Source organism: Amblyomma maculatum, chromosome 4, assembly GCF_055883805.1.
Source record: "Amblyomma maculatum isolate TAMU_Amacu chromosome 4, ASM5588380v1, whole genome shotgun sequence".
In the NCBI taxonomy this organism is placed as follows: domain Eukaryota; kingdom Metazoa; phylum Arthropoda; class Arachnida; order Ixodida; family Ixodidae; genus Amblyomma; species Amblyomma maculatum.
The window spans coordinates 39,249,339-39,267,845 of record NC_139347.1 but is presented as its reverse complement, the minus strand read 5'-3'; the positions used below and the strand labels follow the sequence as shown (position 1 = coordinate 39,267,845).

The 18,507-nt window shown below is 44.4% G+C and overlaps 1 protein-coding gene across 1 annotated transcript; it reads left to right on the top strand.

The window, feature by feature from the left end:
- The first annotated feature begins 14,348 nt into the window (after positions 1–14,348).
- LOC146190775 (uncharacterized) lies at positions 14,349–17,181 on the top strand. The gene is made up of 4 exons (XM_084599839.1): positions 14,349–14,460; positions 15,600–15,682; positions 16,760–16,979; positions 17,060–17,181. Exons 2-4 carry the CDS (start codon positions 15,611–15,613, stop codon positions 17,143–17,145), a joined length of 378 nt encoding a protein of 125 aa, XP_084455965.1. The 5' UTR covers positions 14,349–14,460; positions 15,600–15,610; the 3' UTR covers positions 17,146–17,181.
- The last annotated feature ends 1,326 nt before the right edge of the window (positions 17,182–18,507 follow it).

Below are 18,507 nucleotides of genomic sequence, written 5' to 3'. Positions count from 1 at the left end.
AGCAGTCAGGGTTTATGGTCGACAATATCGACTGATTTGATCTTCTGGCAGTCCAAGGAACTCTCAAGAGTCTTCGCCAGCACCACAATTCAAACGCGTCAATTCTTCGGCGGTCAGCCTTTTTCACAGTCCAACTCTCGCATCCATACATCACAACTGGAAAGACCATAGCACGAGTTATACGGATCTTGGTTGGCAGACTAATGTCTCTGCTCTTTACTAGGCGGTCAAGGCTAACCATTGCTCTCTTTCCCAGAAGCAGGCGTCTCCTAATTTCATGGCTGCAGTCTCCTTCCGAGGTGATCTTGGAGCCCAAGAAGAGTAAATCTGGCATCAGAAGTCTTTTGAGTTCCACTTCACTTTCTGCCATTAAAGTGGTATCATCCGCACCGCATATCTAAGGTTGTTGATACGTTTCCCAGCAATCTTCACTCCAGCTGAAGACTCGTCCAGGCCGGCCTTCCTCATGATGCACTCTGCATATAGGTTAAATAGGAAGGGCGACAGTATGCAGCCTTGCCTCACTCCTTTCTCAATCGGAAACCAATCAGTAAGACCATGCCCAGTTCTGACTGTGGCCTATTGCCCTTCATACAGGTTCCTGAGGAGACAGATGAGGTGAATTGTAACTCCCATCTCTTGGAGAGCTTGCCACTGCTGTGATCTGCGCAGTCAAACGCTTTCGCATAATCAATAAAGCAGAAGTAGATGGGTTTCTGGAACTCTCTTGCTTTTTCCATGATCGAGCGAAGGTTGGCAATTTGGTCTCCAGTTCCTCTGCTCTTGCGAAACGCAGCTTGCACGTCCGGAAGCTCCCGATCCACATACTGCTGCAGCCTACCTTGGAGGATTTTCAACATCACCTTGCTAGCATGCGAAATAAGCGCGATCGCGCGGTAGTTGGAACAATCTTTGGCACTGCCTTTCTTTGGAATGGGGATGTGAACTGACCTCCTCCAATCCTGTGGCCAATGCAGGGTTGTCCAAATCTTCTGACATAATGTATGCAGAATGCTAACAGCGTCATGGTTGAGGTTTTGAAGCAACTCAGCTGGAATGCCATCAATTCCGCTAGCTTTGTTCTTAGCAAGGCTGGTTAGGGCCCATTCAACTTCACTCTTCAGGATGCCCGGCTCGAGATCAGTAATCACAACCGACTTATGTTGGCTTTGCACATTCGGGTCCTTCTTGTACAGTTCTTCTGTGTATTCCTGCCACCTCTTCTTTATCTCTGAGGCTTCAGTGAGGTCCTTGCCTCGTTTGTCCTTTATCACGCCCAGCTTAGCACAGAAGCTTCCTTTGATATCTTTGATTGTCTTATATATACAGAGCTCTTGTTGGCTGTTGTCCTCAACTGCTTGGCACTGTATGTTCAGGAAGGCATTCTTATCTCTCCTTGCTATTTTCTGAAAATCCGCATTGAGAACATTGTATCTTTCTCTTTCCCCCATAACTTTTGCCATCCTCCTCTCCTCAGCTATTTGCAAAGCCTCTTCAGATAACCAGTTTGCTTTCTTGCATTTCTTTTGCTTTGGAACTACCTTAGTAGCAACTTCTTGTATTATATCACGAACATCAGTCCACATCTCTTCGGGCTCTCTGTCTTCTAGATCTAATTCTTGAAATCGATTCCTCACTTCCACAGCATATTCTAATGGAATTTGATCCAGATCATACCTGAAAGGCCTTCTAGTATTCTGCGTTTTCCTCAATCGAAGCTTAATTTTGGCAACAAGAAGCTGATGATCGGTGCCACAATCGGCCCCAGGCCTTGTTTTTACTGCCTGTATAGCGCTTCTCCATCTCTGCCGGCAAAGAATATAATCGATCTGGTTCTTGTACAGACCGTCCGGTGAAGTCCATGTGTACAGGCGCCTCTTGTGCTGTTGAAAATGAGTATTCGCTATGGTCAGGTTGTTTTCTTGACAAAGCTCTACTAGCCTCTGCCCAGCTTCATTTGGCTCGCCAAGACCGAACTTGCCTATAATTCCGGATATTTCTTCACTCCCGACCTTAGCATTCCAGTCTCCTATGAGAAACACGACGTCTGATGATGGGGTGCGGTCTAAAAGGCATTGTAGGTCCGCATAAAATCTCTCAACGTCAGCTTCTTCAGCAGTAGTGGTCGGTGCATAGACTTGGATAACTTTTATGTTGAAAGGGTGACCTTGGATCCGAAGTGAAATCATTCGGTCGTTTTGGGGGTTGTACCCTCGCACTGCTTTGCCCATTCTTCTGTTTACTATGAGAGCGACCCCATTCCTACTCTTGGATTCGTGCCCACAATAAAATACATAATGGTCGCCGGAGTTAAATTCTCCCATTCCGGTCCACATGAGCTCGCTGATACCCAAGATATCAATGTTCAATCTGTCCTTTTCTCGCTTGATGACATCCAGTTTACCTTGCGTCATAGATCTTACATTCCATGTTGCTATGTGATCTATCTCCTTGCAACATCGGACTTTCCAGTCGCTTCCCGACACATCCACAACTGAGCGTCCTTTTGGCTTTAGCCCAGCCGCTTCATTCGTCTTGGAGCTACTAGGAATCGCCCTTTGTTCATCCCCAGTAACATGTGGGACGCCTTCCAACCTGGGGGGCTCATCTTCCGGCGCCATATCATTAATGGTATTGTGACTGGCCATAGGGTTTTCTTGGCAGGAAATACTGGAGTGGGTTGCCATTACCTTCTCCAGTGAATCACATTTTGTCAGAACTCTCTGCCGTGACCTGTCTATCTTGGGTGGCCCTACACCGCAGAGCTCACGACTTCATCGAGTTTCGCAAGCCCCTCCGCCACGACAAGGCAGTGATCCCTGAAGGAGTCTGAAGACTCAAGCGGACGCCAACCCCATGTTTTTATGCATCAAGCTGAAACTATACCGTTGGCATAATCAAAGTGTAAGCATTTTTAGAGTGTTAGCTCTCCAAGTTACGTTTATCAAGGTCATATTTTCCGCAATGCAAAGTCATTTGAGCCATAGTTTTTAAATAGCAATCAAGCAGCTACTTCCTACAAAATTAAAGAAAGGATCTGAGATCATATTCCATTTTATTCAAAGAATTTTCAGACCACATCCATTAAAGTACACGCAGAATGCAAAATTTCCGCACAATCTGAAAGGGTGCTTACCGGCTGCGTTTGGCAAACTTTCCAAATGTACCATTCATGAACTCAAATGGGAAAAGATAATATCTCCAAAATGGGCTCCATTTCTTGACATTGTCTACAATATGGATTAGAAGATGCGCATTGTATGACATGGGCTCTATTCTGTACATTTCTTTATAATCCATAAGAAATGCATCCATCCTCTGACGAATATCAATGAGGACTGAAACGCGAGGTCCCAGATGGTGGCGCACAATTTAAACGAACTTCGTCCAATGTCCTTTTTTCTGGTGTGTACTCATTTAGTACAGTATAGTGAGTAAAAGAACATCCAATTTCACTGCTCAGCAGCTCTCCTACCCTTCATTTCAGAGAGAGATTTTGGCAGCCGTGATAGTTTCCACACAGTAGTTAGGCTCAGAAGAAAGGCGTTTGCATCGGCAAAGTGTATTACAAAGCCTAAATCTGAAGCAGCGCTCATATTTCAACCACAAGAACATTTTAGATCTGACAAATCCAGAACCATGTGTGCATGTAGTCTTCAGCAATCCTGTGCCAAATGCAAAAAAGCAAAAATTATAACCACAATAGAGCGTTTAATGACCCAACTTGGAGCTTGTTTAGACATTTCTCTGTGAGCATAACTTAAATAGGAGTCATGTGACCTTAACAGCACAATACATTGGTTGACATGTGATCATGGGTTCGGGGTTCAAGCTTCACCGCAGCGTTGCCAGGAGGAGACAAGACATCAGGGAGGTGAGGCAAATACTGAGGCAGCCAGGGAGGTGAGGCAAATAAAGTCGTTTACATAGAACTTTTTGTTTAAATGGTGACGTATGCACAATTCGTAAGAAGCGAAAGAAGCCGCTGGTGAATACAATTCCACCTTTTAAGTACTGTTTGTTGTCCTCAGTTCCCTAGCTAGAGATATACTAGTTCGTCTCGGGCAGTCCAATCGGTAGGACACGCACGAACATTCCAGGTGCCACCCACTGCTGGTGGCGTCACTCGAACCTCCTCACAGCTCTTTCCAGGTCACGATGGCGATCTTGTGTTGGCGCTGGAAATTCTGCACTAAGTTGAAACTGTCCGAGAAGTCCGTCGTCGGCAAAGGTCAGTTTTCCACTGGTAGTTCCAAACTGGCGCGGTTTTCGAGCGCTTCATTGGTGCATTCTTCTCTCTATACATGATAATAAAAGAGTATAGGCACCTAATTTTTAGGTTCGTGCTTTATCCTTTGTAATAGTGCGTAAAACATCACTGTACATGAATCGCCATGTGGCATTCACCGAGCACCTGTAAATAGTTTATAATCTAATTTACTTTCTCACTTGCTTCGGTTTCAACAGCCGGGCGATGGCAGTGACATAAAGGGCAAGTCTAGGTCATGTGAGAGATAAAAAAACAGCGATATAATCGTTCCTCTGTCGTTCGAATTCACTACAACGCTAAAAACAGCCTGCCTTAATAACAGGAATCACAGAATTGAAGAGTCAGCGATTATATCTCCGTATTTTCATGCCACGCATGGCCTCTTGGTTGTGAGGTCACAGTCATCACTCGGCTGCTGAAAACGAAATTGAAACTGGCGAGAAAGAAAACAGTCACAATTTATCTATCGGTCGTAAGCAAAAACCGCGTGATGACCTTTATACAGGAAGGTCTTTACGCATCATTAACAGGAACAAAAATGGCACCAAAGTTTGGTGTCTGCACTCCTTTAATACTGCTCAGCGGCGTGGCGCGCCTCTGCTTTCACCAACAAAATGAAAGACTCATTGCCACCGCTTCGGGCACCAGGTGGTAATTAGACATGACATAGCCGGACTCGAGCGGCGGTGGCGGCGTCGCAAAGCGGGCATCATCGCCGCTCGAGTCCGGCCGTGGACATGAAAGGGTCGCTCCCTTCCCACCCGCGAGGTAGCCGACCACCGAAGCAGAGCGGGAATGTACATCCGTCGACTCGGTGTCTTCGATGACATGCTGCTCGCCGACACGCGCTTGCCTCCTGCCGTCAACCGCTGGAGGAGCCGCACGAACCTCGGCGAACCCCGATCATAACAACGGGTACACACGACAGAACCCTCACCTGGATATTCGCACCATGAGCCGCCATGCAGGCCAGTAAACTGCGTCATTTTCATCACCTCGCACTTGGCAACACCACAAATTGCACGTAGAGGAAATGCCTTTATTGTCCGCATGTTTTTCCTTTTGTCGTGCCATGGGAGCCAATCAGTTGACAAGCTTTTCATATCCTTAACAAAAGGCAGTAAAAAGCAATTCATATCTGGTTTTCCGGGCCTTAGCCAAAGTACTGCTAATAATAACGTTTGAGCACGCTGCTTGTGGGGCAGCTCATTAACCATTAAAAGCGATGGCCACACGCTGACCCTAGAGCATTCATACAACTGCACTCCGTCAGTGTTGACTGTAAGGGATATATCGTCAGCTGCTAAGTAGCACTCTGAGAAATGTTAGCCACATCATATGACAAAAATGCATTCCACGATTTCTGACTCCAGCAGCTCACGCACCTCATTGTCATCTGCACAAAACTGCTGAAAAAGCTATACTTTGATGCATGGGTTGCGTACTGTGCTCGTTCAGGTATGTGCGCATCAATAAATTGCACCACGCTTTCTGTGGCTTGCTTTGAGTCTACACAGGGCGCAGGCTGTGGGCGATTACCATGAGAAGGCTTTCAGCTCTTGTCAGTTTTAAACGCGGGTGCAATTTGTCATCCTGAAAATAAATACAAAAACAACAAATGACTTCTCAAATAGCGGTCCGTTCCCGTCATACTCCTAGGCAGGAAATGGCTTACCTTTTAATTATTCACTGGTGCCTATTATTGCCTACTGATGGCCTGATTGTGTAAAAAATTGACATACCGAGTATTATATTAACAACTTCGTTGACATACTGATTCATTTTACTTTATTGGGGTGATTTTATATTTTAGGTAAATAAATAATTCAATCCGTTTCTATTGTACTGTTTTTATCATGAATGAAGCTGAGGCTAAACTGAAATTTGAAACGATGCGTTGATGTATTATGGAGTTAAAAGACAACAAACCTATCTTTATTAATCAAGTGTGTAGGTAGAAATGAATTTAACTGGCGTGCTGCTAACGATAAATTGATTAATTCAATGAGTGCGCACACCCAGAACAAGCAGAAAAGTTATATAGCTAGCTACCTAAAATTATGTAATAAGATACTACTCACTTATTAGAACTATTATTCGCATGCGTGGGAAAAAAGGTTGTTATAATTAATTACTCTATCCTGGGAGCACACGGATAACAATAATAATATGTGGCATTATAAATTAAAGAAAGCACCATCCAAGAACGAACACAAGTAGAAAATAAAATTTCAGTTCCCTTACCAGTTCACTACAGTCGTTAGCCGAGAATCCTTGGTCGCCTACCGAATAATCGAAAACAGACTCAGTATCCGTGGTATCCGCCTCAGAGTTGACGCTTTCGTCGTCAGAGAGTTGACACACATTTCGCATGCACGAATGAGGGCTAACTTCGACTTCGAAGAGGTGATTCTGCTCTTCAGTTCCGCCAGCACCAAAGGACCACTCCACCACTAGTGCTTGCTGAGACCTCTCTCCTCCGATGAACCTGAATCAGTCTCAGCGGACAGTATGTCGTCAAGTGGGGCTGTCTACCTAAATCTATAGAAGTCGAAACGGCGAGGCAGCTTGGTAGATTTATTCCAGAGGTACGCAGTTTCTTCTTCGATGACATTGTGAACCGATGTTCGGGCTTTCTTCACAGATCTGCACTCGTACGCAGCATGATTCAAAATTATCGCAAGCGATTACTCCGTACATGTTCAAGAGCGATCGAAGTAACGTCCGACATCTCAGCGCTGACTGCTCACTGCTTCCAGTTTTCCACCAGCAACTTTTTCCTCCCCTTCTGACCTCCCCCCCCCCCCCCCCCCCCCCTCTCTGTGGATGGTTGCTTGTATTCCTCCCGAGCCCCACACGTTCGCAGCGGCCGGCGCCAGAGGGTCGCACAGGAGCGGAGCTTGCAAAGCGCCCAGCTTGTGGAGAAAGCAACGGCTCCCCGCTGCGCCGCTTCCCATTACCATGCCCCCGTGGCCGTTTCCTCTCCATCCCCCCTGGCATCGCCGTTTCTTCTCGCGAAGAGGGACCTCCGTTTCTTCTGCTGTCTGCTGCCTCTCGCGAGAGCTGCCGCGTTTTCCACGAAAGCAATCCTTCGTGTTGGCGCCCTTTATTTGTTTTCTTTGCACGGTCAAAGCGTAGCAAGATGCGAGGGCGGTGGCGGGAGGAGGAGAAGGCGTCCCCCTAGCAGCCATAGAGAAGCCAGACTTCCAGTTGGAACTTTCGCGCCATTCTTGTCGCTCGGTCCATCCTTGTCGCGCGGTTCAGTGCCGATTGTTTGCTACTATGACACACATTTTGATCAAATGGGTAGGAGCAATGAAGTGGGACGTATGTCCTGTAAAGTCCTTGGCGGACCCCGCCGTTCGTCGGCGAATCCTCTGCGAGGAGGATGCGTTTAAAGAGTTGAAGGGAACTATCGTCAGCGTTCAGCGGAAAGAAGGGAAAAAGCCGGCAGAGGCTCAGCTTTTGCGCCTTGGTGAGTATATTGCTTTTCGTTTTCGTATTTCTGTTCATCTAGCGTAGCTAATTTTACGTTTTATACGCTACTGGAGTGAATGTGCATCGTTTCTGGCAGGCGCGCCAGCCTCACTGGAAAAGAAAAAAGCGAGGCTCATCGCTGCCGCCAACGCGGACAGTGGCGAAAATGGGGCGACCGAAGCATCAGTCCAGGAGGCGACATGTAGCGTAAGTATAAATTCCTCTGCTTTGAGTATCCGTTGCTACCTGGCTTAATCATTATGCATTTAAAGTGTGCATGTTAATGGCTCAATATATATATATATATATATATATATATATATGTGTGTGTGTGTGTGTGCGTGTGTGTGCGCGCGTGCGTGTGTGTGTGTGTGCGTGTGTGTGTGTGTGTGCGTGTGTGTGTGTGTGTGTGTGTGTGTGTGTGTGTGTGTGTGTGTGTGTGTGTGTGTGTGTGTGTGTGTGTGTGTGTGTGTGTGTGTGTGTGTGTGTGTGTGTGTGTGTGTGTGTGTGTGTGTGTGTGTGTGTGTGTGTGTGTGTGTGTGTGTGTGTGTGTGTGTGTGTGTGTGTGTGTGTGTGTGTGTGTGTGGTTATAAAATGCTATACAAATAGCTTTTATTTTGCTTCCTTAAACGAAAGAGTTAATATTCAGTTACATCAAACTTATTCAATAGTCTAGGAATTATAAACAGCGCAGCCTTTGTTTTCCGTAATTTATCCTGTCGAAAGGTACAGCCTAGAATATATAGAGGGCGCTTTGCCTCGTAAGCTTCTATATACGCACCTAAATTAGGCAGTGCATGCAGGTTTGTTATATTATTTTTTGATTGCCGTCAATAAAGCTAAGGTTGGTCTAAAAAAAAATTTCGTACACTAAAAAGCCGAACCTCTGAAGGCAGATTAAAGATAACTCATAACTTTATATTGGAGACCGGGGCCTGATATTTTGGTAATGTGAAGCTAGCAGTTCCCAATTCCAGGAAACAATACTGTGAGCATGACGAAATAAATCGGTGGCAGATAACAAGCTTTGTCTTTACTGGTAGGGGATCTTGATTATGGTAAAGTAGCATGTAATACGCTTGCTAGCATTTATCAGTTACAATACAGTATTTACATGCAACAAGCTGACCATGTTCCGAGAAATTACCTAGGATTTCGAAACTGCGGCGTCAATAGGATTAGTACGATTTTAAAGCGAAAGCAATTCTTGCTTCGTGCTTCAAGCGACCAGGAAGCGTCACCAGAATCATACTACGCACCTGTCAATCATATCAATAATAACAAAATCAGTCACTTATACTTAATCATGGTAATTGATTTTATCAATAATTAAAAATGCATGTTGAGTTTCATAGAAATTCGAACCAAATGCTGACACCCGCTGTTGAAATTCTATCGATAATCGGCTACATATTTTTTACGGTGCAGGGTTATCCACACGTTGAACTCTTATCGAATAGTGGTCCATGTGTTTTTAACGAGCGTGGGCTGAATCCGCACCACCGAAACTCTTAGGCTCAACTTCTTCAGAAACTGAAAGGGACACATATTGTGTTGCAGAATATAGAATGTGTTGATTGATTTCGGCTAGAATATGTACTGTACTACTTTTGCATTAATGTAAACTACCACTTTTCTGCTGCTGGCTAACCAATTGTCGTACAACGCTTTCTGTTGTTGCGCAGTGGAAAGTGAACACTGGATCAAAATGCGGGTTAATAAAAGAAAGACAGAAATAAGGAATGCATCGTTCGCGAACGTATAACATGAACTCGATTGTTTATTCGCTTGCTTCATTTCAGTTCATGCGCAAGGTATGACGTCAGGTCGTTCTTTATGTAAAAGGTTGACTTCTGGGAATTGCTCTCATGCGTGTGCTGGAATAAACAATGGAAATAATAACTAAGATGTGGTAAATACTAACTAAAAATAAAGCAAGGTCTTGTGTGCGCTTCGCTACGTCACAGCTTAAGAAATTGAATTTCTTGTTTAAAATACGTTCCCTCACAGGGCAACATGCGACAATATTGGAAAAGCGCAAACTGGCCGCGGAACAGCTCCTACCGCTCCACTCGACGCATAGCCGCGTCGCCTTGTGAAGAAGGAAAAAAGAAAAGACATACAAAACACAGGGAGTAGAAAAACAAGGCTTTACCATACTTCGGGGGAAAGGGGAGGCCTCAAAAAGGAACGGCACTTAAAGCCAAGGTCATCTTGGTTAGGAGAAACGACACAGATAAGGCAGAGCAGAGAAGACGCAGCGGGGAGTCCCTCTCTCCCCCAGCACAGGAAACGACCCTCGACCCATACCGTCCTGCTGGCGCCGTCGGCGGCGCAGGGGCGGAGTGGAGGAGGGGCAAGGCGCAAAGCTAAAGCCCCCCGGCAAAGCCATCTGAAGGCGGCCGAATGCATGTTTGAAAAAACAACAAAAGTCGCCGAAAGAGGACGCGCGTATTCCTGTTTTCGGAATACAGGCAATGTTTTTGTTATTGCTGTTCACTCTGGTCCTGGTGGGATCAATATATTATTATTAGAAGCCCACAATGCTTAATGCAAGTTAATATTATTGTAGTGTCCACTTCAGAAAAGGAAAGAAAAGCAAAAAAGAAAAAAAAAAGCTTTCGAAGAGAGACAGAGCGAAGAAGGATTCCAGTAGACTGCTCTTCATTTGTGTGGCAACAACCTGCGGACAAAACCAGGCTTCGGCAGAATGTTACACCCTTAAGCATATAGTGAACTTTGAAACTGGTTTAATGAAGCTCTGTCCTTCCTTACATAATAGGCGCAATCTATGATCGTGTTGAATTAAAATTATGACTCATCGAACTTGTTTAGGAAAAATGTATACATTTATGTTATAGAATTACAGTTAGCTTGTGCGACCTACAGAAGGCGATCTATTATTAATTTTTATTAGCATTCAAAGACATGTTTGCATTAATCGTCAGTGGAGCCTTACCAATCGTGAATTCTTCATGGCCACTATTTTCGCTGCTTTGTTGCGACGGATGGTCTTAGTGTACACCATTAATGCAAAAAATCTGTCCATGCACTTTTATATAGCATGAACACGCCATTAACTGCTGCCTACTGCTCTCATATTCCTATGCAGAATCTGGTCAATGGTTAATTACAAGTGAGGTCAAAAAAGCATAGTGAAATCACTAAAGCATGCCTTTATCATTGTCAACTTAAAACCACTTTAAAACATAATAAAACATGGTTCAGCGTCATAGTAAAAGTTGAATACTCTGTGAACGTTAAAAAATGACAATAAAGACATATAGAAATAAGGCAATAGAAATTATATTGAATAGAACACAATGAAAACTTTGTTGGATACTCCGTGAACGTTGAAAAATGACAATAAAGACATATAGAAACAAGGCAATAGAAATTATATTGAATAGAACACAATGAAAACTTTGTTGGATACTCCGTGAAGTTGAAAAATGACAATAAAGACATATAGAAACAAGACAATAGAAATTATATTGAATAGAACACAATGTAAACATTGTTGGTCCTGCACTGATTGAACTGAGCTGGTGTCGAATGTCCATCGAAATTCAGTAGATTCGACAAGTGATCAGCAGCCGGACAACAGAGATTCAAAACCTATTTTTGTAAAGGTACAGGGTCTGGTGTCATAACACTTCAATGTCGATGATGCCACTGCGCGCCCAGACATGTCTGAACATGCCAGGTGTTGGCGCAACTCCATGTACAACACAACGCATTATTGTGCGGACACAGGCGCACAACTAGATTATCAACAGAAAAGAAATGCTTTCGCACTGCCGCACATAGGAAGCTTAAGTGACCCCCGGAAGTTTCCCGCTATCTTAAAAATAAAAGGCCGAGTTTTTGAGGTATTTATGATTAATCCGTTGTTGGAGGCCCAGTGCCCTAACCTGTGATTTCCGTCAACTGCTGGTCGCCTTCATGAGAAATAAACAGACTGGTATCATCAGCATAGATAAATTTTATTGCCGGATCTAACCGCGCGATAACATTTATATAAATATTGAACAAATAAAGCACTAAAATGCTGCCTTAGGACACTCAATATGGCGCTGATTGAATAGATGAAAGCTTGCTCTCTGTTGAAACAGGCAGGGCTGGTTTGGGCTGAGGAAGAGTTGAATTTTGACATAAAAGTGGCCACCGGGCTAGAATTGAGTTTTCTCAACACTATTTCTAGTTATTTCCGTGTTGAACTCATGTTGAACTTATTGGGCTGATTTAACACACGAATTTCTCTGAGAAAAATATTTTTCATATTAATGTATTAGCTGAACAACCATGCTCCGAAGTTATTTCCGGGGCCGTTAAACAATGCTGTACGCTATATTTCAATGTTATCTGCAATACTTAGTCATGGGGTGTGCTTTTAGGCACACAAACAATATTGCGCATATATGTTACAAACTTATACACTCCTAAGTTTTACGCATCAACATTCACAGGTTACAAAACGCGTATATGTATGGGACGTGAGCCTATACAATAAGTTTATTGTTGCTCCGAGCTATACCGAATAGAAAAGTACATACAGACTGAGGGTAGACACGAGACAAAAGCGCCGCATATGTGCAAGTAGTGAACTGCAGATCAGCAAAACTATATATATATATATATATATATATATATATATATATATATATATATATATATAAATCCGAAGTGAAAAAGCGTTGGATCCAGGATAAGCAAATAACTGAAGATGGTCGCGGCGAAAAACACTAATGCTGACGTTTCGGCCGGGTTCCGGACCCCGGCCGAGTGTTCTTCAGAGGAGTGGCGCTCAACTATCACAACATACGCCTTTTTCGCAGAACTTGTGATTCATGTTAGATCTTACCCCTGATATCTTGGTACATAAACTGAAGTATATTGTGTGCCCTTTCAAATATTTGCGAAAGGAGCCCATTTCCATGTTTCAGGTAATGCACTTATGAGCACACATTTATTTTGCTGTTTATATGCATGTAAAGCCTCCTTGGTAAAACCACATCTGAAAATCAGCTGAAATACCCCAACATAAACTGCGCTGGGGGAGCGCCACCAAAATTATGGTTAGCAATTGTTGAGCATACTCAACGTACTTTGAGTTCATCTAGCCTTCCTCATGAATCAACTTGAACTCGGAAAGGCGTCAAATACCAGCTCAAAAATCAGTTTCGTAAGGGCGCGTAAAACATTACACAGCAAAGAGATCCATCAACCACTGACACCAAAGAAAGCATAGGAGATGTTTTGTTTGTATTGGTCAATGTGAAATAATTATTTAATAATGAAGAAAACTGAATAGAAAGTATAATAAGAAAAGGCCACGTATAAGCCGCCGGTAGGATCCACGAAATTCGGAGGTCGAGTGTTTGGATCCCAACGGCTGCATATGTGGCTGTTCTTTCTCCTATTTTCTAAACATTATTTCTATGATTACATTTTTTAATAACAAAATATCCTCTGTACTTTTCTTGTGTTAGCGGCTATTGGCTTCATTTGTGTATCTATCGTAACGAGCCCCTTGTTTGCCCTTGTCGTGACGCTAGGACTTAGTCGACCCGGCCTTCACTTGGTAGCGTGCAGAGACTCCGGGTTGATGAAGGATTGAATCTTCGAAGTTGGCAAAATATATACAAGCAGGTTTAATGGCACTTTGAGAAAACTTATTTACATGAAAAAAAAAGGGTATATCAGCAAAATGGCAAGCGTTAAGGGTTATAGCGAGAAGCGTCTGGATGAGCCGTTTACCCAGGGCTCAGAGCGTCATTTCGTGCTCTGCAGCGTCCTTAAATCCCCCTATGTCCAGTCCCTCTCTGAAGATGCTGACCAATCAGTTCCAGGGCACACCCCTCAGATATCGGCAACCAATCGATCACATCACTGCACTGATGGTCTGATGCACTTACTGGTCCAGTATTGTTTCGTCGGGCGTGGTCACTTGTTGGCGGGTAGAGCTTGGGAACGGCGAGGAGGTAAATTTCGATTCTTCTGCAAAGATTCGCTATGTTGATTCCGGCAAGTGGATTTCCTTCCCAGAAACCAGTGTACGTGCGCGCCACGAATACTGCTCCCAGCATTGTCCCTTTCCGGCAATTGCAACTCTTTCCTGCATTCACGGGAAATCCTCTAATGGCCGTAATCCTCATGCTCCTTTCTTCTCCTGTAAGTCAGCGGACGTGTCATTCCGATCGTCTCCTTTAGACAATAGGCGTTCCTCACTTGACAATAGCGCCTCTCGACGGGAAGGGTGAACAGTTGAACAAAAGCACTTCCTATTTCCCACAGGGCGACATTTCTTTGTATTTTTCTTGAGGTTCCCTTGACAGGGCCAATTTGGCAGTTGCATGGTCTCGACAAAGCAAAGCAGGCTCACACAAAAAGATTCATGGAAACAGGCTCACTTAGAGCCCTTGCACCAACAGCACATATCGATACCATGCCCACAGGCGAACAGGCGCGCAAGCGCGGACCATGCACGGTCACAACACCCTACATTTGTCTGCTGATGGAGAGTTAGTACTTGAACTTTAAATTTAATTGTTTATACATGTTTAAATGTGTTTATGTTCTTAACTGTTTCCAGGAACAACCATGCTGCAGATCAGCCGAGAAGATTGTTGAGCTAAAACATGCAAACAGTGTACTCAAAGAAGAAGTTCAAAACCTTAAGAGGCAGCTGGAAGCGGCCGAGAAAAGAGCTGGTAAGAATTCTTGAAAGACTTATAGTCACTTTGCTGCGAATTTCGTTTTAATATAAGCTTGGTTTATAATTGTTTTTAATGACTCTATTTAACTTGCTGAGGAACTGAGCGTTGGTTTTATGACCAGAGGTGTCCTATAGTGCATGTTGGAATATTCGACTTCAGTGCTCTTGGAGCTGCAAGTCTGGCAATTCTGGAACACAATAAAACTTTGTAGCTTCGAGGATTGCTGCATACTTTCATTGAGAAGTTCATCATAATAGCTTTAGTGTTTTCATTTCTGCACCTTTGTTCATACTTGTCTGGCTTCTGTCGCGCTCGCATTGATGTCGAAACCGATCCTTTTCAAGCACTCACGACGAAGGTGATTTAGTATTGCTTAAATTTTAAAGGAGTCAGGACTTCAAATCTTTCAAGCTGTTCAAAGCCCTTAGAAGTGTTTCTGAATCTTCCTATTACTTCCTTCAAGCATCAATTGCAGTAAAAGTATAAAAGATGTATTAAAATTACATCATAATCTGAAAGCTGCTGTAGAATATGCATAATAGATTTGTACACAGCAGCAGCGTCACTCCTATATAAATACCGGTTGTCCTTGATAAATTTTGCTAAGGTTTAAAAATAAAATAGTTGAGGTAGACCAGGGAAACCAGTTATATAGATGCCAGCCGCCTTGTGCACAACAGGCAATTTTCTGTAAATAATTAAGTCATTAAGTACTAAAAATTCGCCTTAATTAGTCGAAAAATGAGATTTACAAAGTTAAAGTGCACCTTCAGAAACACGATACCATTATATTTGTGATGAGGAAGCCTCCACAGAAAATTCGCGAAATACAAAAGATCACGCGACTAGCTCATTCGCACGCCATGATTGTGCTGCTCTCAATCATGGTTTGAGCGAAAGAAATCAGCTGCTGCGTGAGTCTGTACTCAAAGGTTCGCCAAAAACGCAGCAGCCATTTTTTTTCTTCTGGCTGGTCATTTAGAATATAAACTTTATTATTGATATTTGAACAGGCTAACATTGATTAGTGAATTTCAGTGTCAAGGACTTGTATTTTGTTTGTAAACGATTTTAAAATTTATTCGCACCTTGCAATTTGGTAATATCATTTTTATGTTCTTTTGATTTTGCAGTACCAGCAAAAATGGTAAAAAGACTTGAGAAAATGCTGAATGGACAGAAAGATACAGATCTGGCTGTCATTCCATGCAGTAAGGTATGCATACTAAAATACATACTTGAATTCACTGTTGAATGGATATAGTACGCTGCGAAGCGGAGTTTTCAGCAATTATAAATAATCATAGCCTGCACTTGTATTGAAATCCTGCTTAAGACAAAGACCGCATTAATAACAAGTTAGAAGAGTTCAACGCTGCTGAACCGAATATTGAGCGAAAGCAACAGCTGCGGGTGACCGAGCATTCTTCTAATTCTTCTTCTTCTTCCCCAGCCCACACATAAAGCCCCGCTTTAACCAAGCCGTATGATTGTGCCTTAGTGGCCTAGAGGGATAACGAAATGCCAAGGTCCTGGCAGGCTGATTCTAACATAAGCGTCCCATGTGAAACGAGAGACCCAAATTGGCAGCTCCTGCCAGCCCACATATAAAGCCCCGCTTTAACCAAGCCGTATGAACATGCCTTATTGGGCTCTAGGAGTAACATGAATACCAGGGTCCTGGCAGGCTGATTCTGACATAACCGTCCCATGTGAAACGAGAGACCCAAGTTGGCAGCTCCTGCCAGCATGGGGTCATCTACGGTGGTCGTCTAAAGGTCAAAGGGGTCACCGCCGGGCCACGCTGACGGATCAAACTGCGAGCAGTATTGCTTTCGCAATAATAATGAGGAATGCACTACGTCCACCTGGCCCATGATATTCTCCCCATGCTGCAAGGTACAGTCACTCAGACGGTCAAGTAAAGGTGTGCAAAAGTAGCTGGTACCGGTAACCAGTTCCATGTCCTGCTCCTCTGCTCAGTATACCGTGTTACAGAGAAACAAATAAAACTGGAAACATTAATGCGGATTCTGTTCGTGAAGAAATGGTACAAAGTGTTCGAACTTACAACTGATCATTGAAAGAACATAATCCTGAATTGGGCATTGCAGGTGGGATAATGATCTTTCTATAGCTGGTGAAAAAAATGAAAATGTTCGCCGTCACAAAACAGTTAAATGATCGCCTTGCATCCTTAACTGTCAAAAATTAAAGCAGTGCCGAACATTTTCATTTAGCGCTTAAGAGACCACTTTCTTGGACTTCACGTTCATTTGTTCTGCTGTTACAGGTCGACATTGGGAGCGGCGTCCTCGTGGATCGCAGCATCCTTCACATGCTAGACTGCGAGAGAAATAGCGGACCTGGAAGATATGCAAGGGCGCTCCTGCGGCACATTTTCAGTACTGAGGAATTGAGGGGGAAATCCCTTTTTGGAGTGAAAAGCAACGCTATCAAGGACCGACCCGTAAAGGAAGCCCTGGATTCAGTTCGTCTGAATGCTTTGATAGGTGAGCTGTCGAGCGCTTCCTTACTTGATTGCCTATTATTATTTACCACAAAGTAATTGTATTTTTATTATCTGTTCCAGCGCACACGTGTGAGAAGTTTCCGAACGTCAACGTGCTTTCTATAAAGAACAGCCTATCGACCTATCTATCGCGCGATTTGAAGTGACAAGGGAATAAAAATGGAGTCCATGTTATGAACTCGCCAGCTATGCTACCCTGTCTTTATTCAGTGCACTGTGATCTGACCAGACTCTTGATTGAAGAGGAGCAGAACTGTCAAAACCCAAACTGTCAGAACTATACTTGACTATACTTGCGAGTCAGATCGTAATGCACGGAGATATTCAGATTGAAATCATCTCTGTTCTGCTGAAATTTATAGTTCCGATTATCAAAGTGCTTCGTGTGTCTCCCCTATGTAATACCCTCTCCGGAGGGTCTTTAGGGTATTTGAATAAATAAATAAATAGACGTTCTTATTTAGCGCCTAATCATATCGCCTCTACTCATGACATACGCATGTCTGAGGAGCACACGTACATACATTTTTGCCGATTTGTTCATTTTACTGCAAGCATATTTTTGCAAGATCAGGCGGGCTTAGGCGTAATTAAGTGAATATACACCTACCTTCCTGCATCGGACAAACCGTTGGCACTGGCTCGCTCTCCATGCTTTGGCCTTCAACTGGCGATCGGTTGCCGATTCTAAGGTCGCGATTTCGATCCCGACCGCGGCAAACCACCTGTATATCAGCGCGCATTATAGAGAACCCAAGATGGCCTAAATTATTAACCCACAGCTCTCCGCTATACGGGATTCCGCAAAGCACATGTGTCGCTTTCGGGGCATTAAAGACCACAATTTACAATTTCAAGATTCAGACCAGGAATTTGGAGGATTGAATCGAGCTTTGACCATCATTCTGGCAGGCTGGACAGTACCGCCCCTAACAACCGATTTAATCGATGTTTCTGAGTGGTGTTTGAATGTCGAGGCCTAGGTTTCGGACAGGTGGTGCTTGCGGTTGCTGGTACGTGGGCGGTAGCGAAGGCACAGGGGGTGTCGCACCGGGGCCGGACGTCCCCTTGCAGGGGGCGGCCGGACGCGCCCTTCCGGCACGCGACTTCACGCTTGCCTTGGCCACCATTGTGCGTCGCCAACGCGTGTGTCGGGTGCCACAATGGAGCTCCGGGATGGACCGCGGCTCCTGGAGCTCGTAACAAGCCCGTGGCTCGTCAGCCGTGTCCCCTTCGGCCACGCTCCCATGCCCCGGGCGTTTGTTGTCCCTATGCTAATGACTCTGTTCGTACACCGCACGCTCTGGCTGTTCGCTGGCCCGCCGGCGGCGGCGAGTGCCACCTCGTTTTAGGCTTAGCGCGCAGACTCGTCTTCTCTTCCCTCGCCGCGGTGGCGCTGCATGCACTGAGGAACGAAACGGAGCGAAACAAAAGCGGGTGGAGCTCATCTCTCCTGGCCGCCTGCAGACGGCGGGTGATTCGCTTTGAAACGAAGCTGTGTTGGAGCG

What these genes read in the sequence shown, in the direction of transcription:
- LOC146190775 (XM_084599839.1), top strand. Translation starts at nt 15,611, where the DNA reads ATGGTAAAAAGACTTGAGAAAATGCTGAATGGACAGAAAGATACAGAT. An exon ending in CTGTCATTCCATGCAGTAAG is followed by an intron (nt 15,683 to 16,759) that starts GTATGCATACTA and finishes CTGCTGTTACAG; the next exon opens with GTCGACATTGGGAGCGGCGT. An exon ending in TCGTCTGAATGCTTTGATAG is followed by an intron (nt 16,980 to 17,059) that starts GTGAGCTGTCGA and finishes TATCTGTTCCAG; the next exon opens with CGCACACGTGTGAGAAGTTT.